We start from the raw sequence: 1371 nt of genomic DNA on the forward strand, positions 1-1371 counted from the left end.
GAAAAACCAGAAATAACACCTGTCCTCAAAGAGGAAAAACCAAAAGAAGCAGTACCTGTTCTTGCAGAAGAAAAACCAGAAATAACACCTGTATATAAAGAGGAAAAACCTGAAGAAAGATTTCCTGTTCCTGAAGTAGAAAAACCAGAAATTACACTTATTGCTAAAGAGGAAAAACCTGAAGAAAGAGATCGTTTTCCTGCAGAAGAAAAACCAGAAATAACACCTGTATCTAAAGAGGAAAAACCTGAGGCAAGAGTTCCTGTTACTAAAATAGAAAAACAAGAAATAACACCTGTTCCTAAAGAGGAAGAACTCGAAGAAAGAGTTCCTGTTCCTGAAGTAGAAAAACCAGAAATTACACTTATTGCTAAAGAGGAAAAACCTGAAGAAAGAGATCGTTTTCCTGCAGAAGAAAAACCAGAAATAACACCTATTCCTAAAGAGGAAGAACTTGAAGAAACAGTTCCTGTTCCTGAAGTAGAAAAACCAGAAATAACACCTGTACTCAAAGAGGAAAAACCTAAAGAAGCAGTTCCTGTTCTTGCAGAAAAAAACCAGAAATAACACCTATTCCTAAAGAGGAAGAACTTGAAGAAAGAGTTCCTGTTCCTGAAGTAGAAAAACCAGAAATAACACCTGTCCCCAAAGAGGAAAAACCTAAAGAAACTGTTCCTGTTCTTGCAGAAGAAAAACCAGAAATAACACCTGTATCTAAAGCGGAAAAACTTGAAGAAAGAGTTCCTGCTCTTGAAGTAGAAAAAAAAGAAATAACACCTGTATCTAAAGAGGAAAAACTTGAAGCAAGAATTCCTGTTACTAAAATAGAAAAACCAGAAATAACATCCGTCCCTAAAGATGAAAAACTTGAAGAAAGAATTCCTGTTACTAAAGAAGAAAAACCGCTAATAATTCCTACTCCTGAAGAGAAGGAAAAACCAGAAATAACACCTATTCCTAAAGAGGAAGAACTTGAGGAAAGAGTTCCTGTTCCTGAAGTAGAAAAACCAGAAATAACACCTGTACTCAAAGAGAAAGAACTTGAGGAAAGAGTTCCTGTTCCTCAAGTAGAAAAACCAGAAATAACACCTGTCCTCAAAGAGGAAAAACCTAAAGAAGCAGTTCCTGTTCTTGTAGAAGAAAAACCAGAAATAAAACCTGTATCTAAAGAAGAAAAACCTGAGGCAAGAGTTCATGTTACTGAAATAAAAAAACAAGAAATAACACCCGTCCATAAAGAAGAAAAACTTAAAGAAAGAGTTCCTATTACTAAAGAAGAAAAACTGCTAATAATTCCTACTCTAATAAAAGCTGAACATAAACAGAAAAACCATAACTCAAATTTTAACTCGCTATAGCTTCAGTTCCTTT

The 1371-nt window shown here is 34.8% G+C and overlaps 1 protein-coding gene across 1 annotated transcript in view; it reads left to right on the top strand.

The window, feature by feature from the left end:
- LOC106473987 (microtubule-associated protein futsch-like) overlaps positions 1-1214 on the top strand; it is a gene marked incomplete at its 3' end in the record, with an annotated part of 22082 nt that extends 20868 nt beyond the window's left edge. The window contains exons 6-7 of the mRNA XM_022402373.1: positions 1-480; positions 600-1214. Coding sequence (XP_022258081.1) covers positions 1-480; positions 600-1214 — 1095 coding nt within the window. The remainder of the gene's footprint in view (positions 481-599) is intronic.
- Between the last annotated feature and the right edge of the window lie 157 nt (positions 1215-1371).

The sequence above is a fragment of the Limulus polyphemus genome, unplaced genomic scaffold (assembly GCF_000517525.1).
Source record: "Limulus polyphemus unplaced genomic scaffold, Limulus_polyphemus-2.1.2 Scaffold6703, whole genome shotgun sequence".
Lineage (NCBI taxonomy): Eukaryota > Metazoa > Arthropoda > Merostomata > Xiphosura > Limulidae > Limulus > Limulus polyphemus.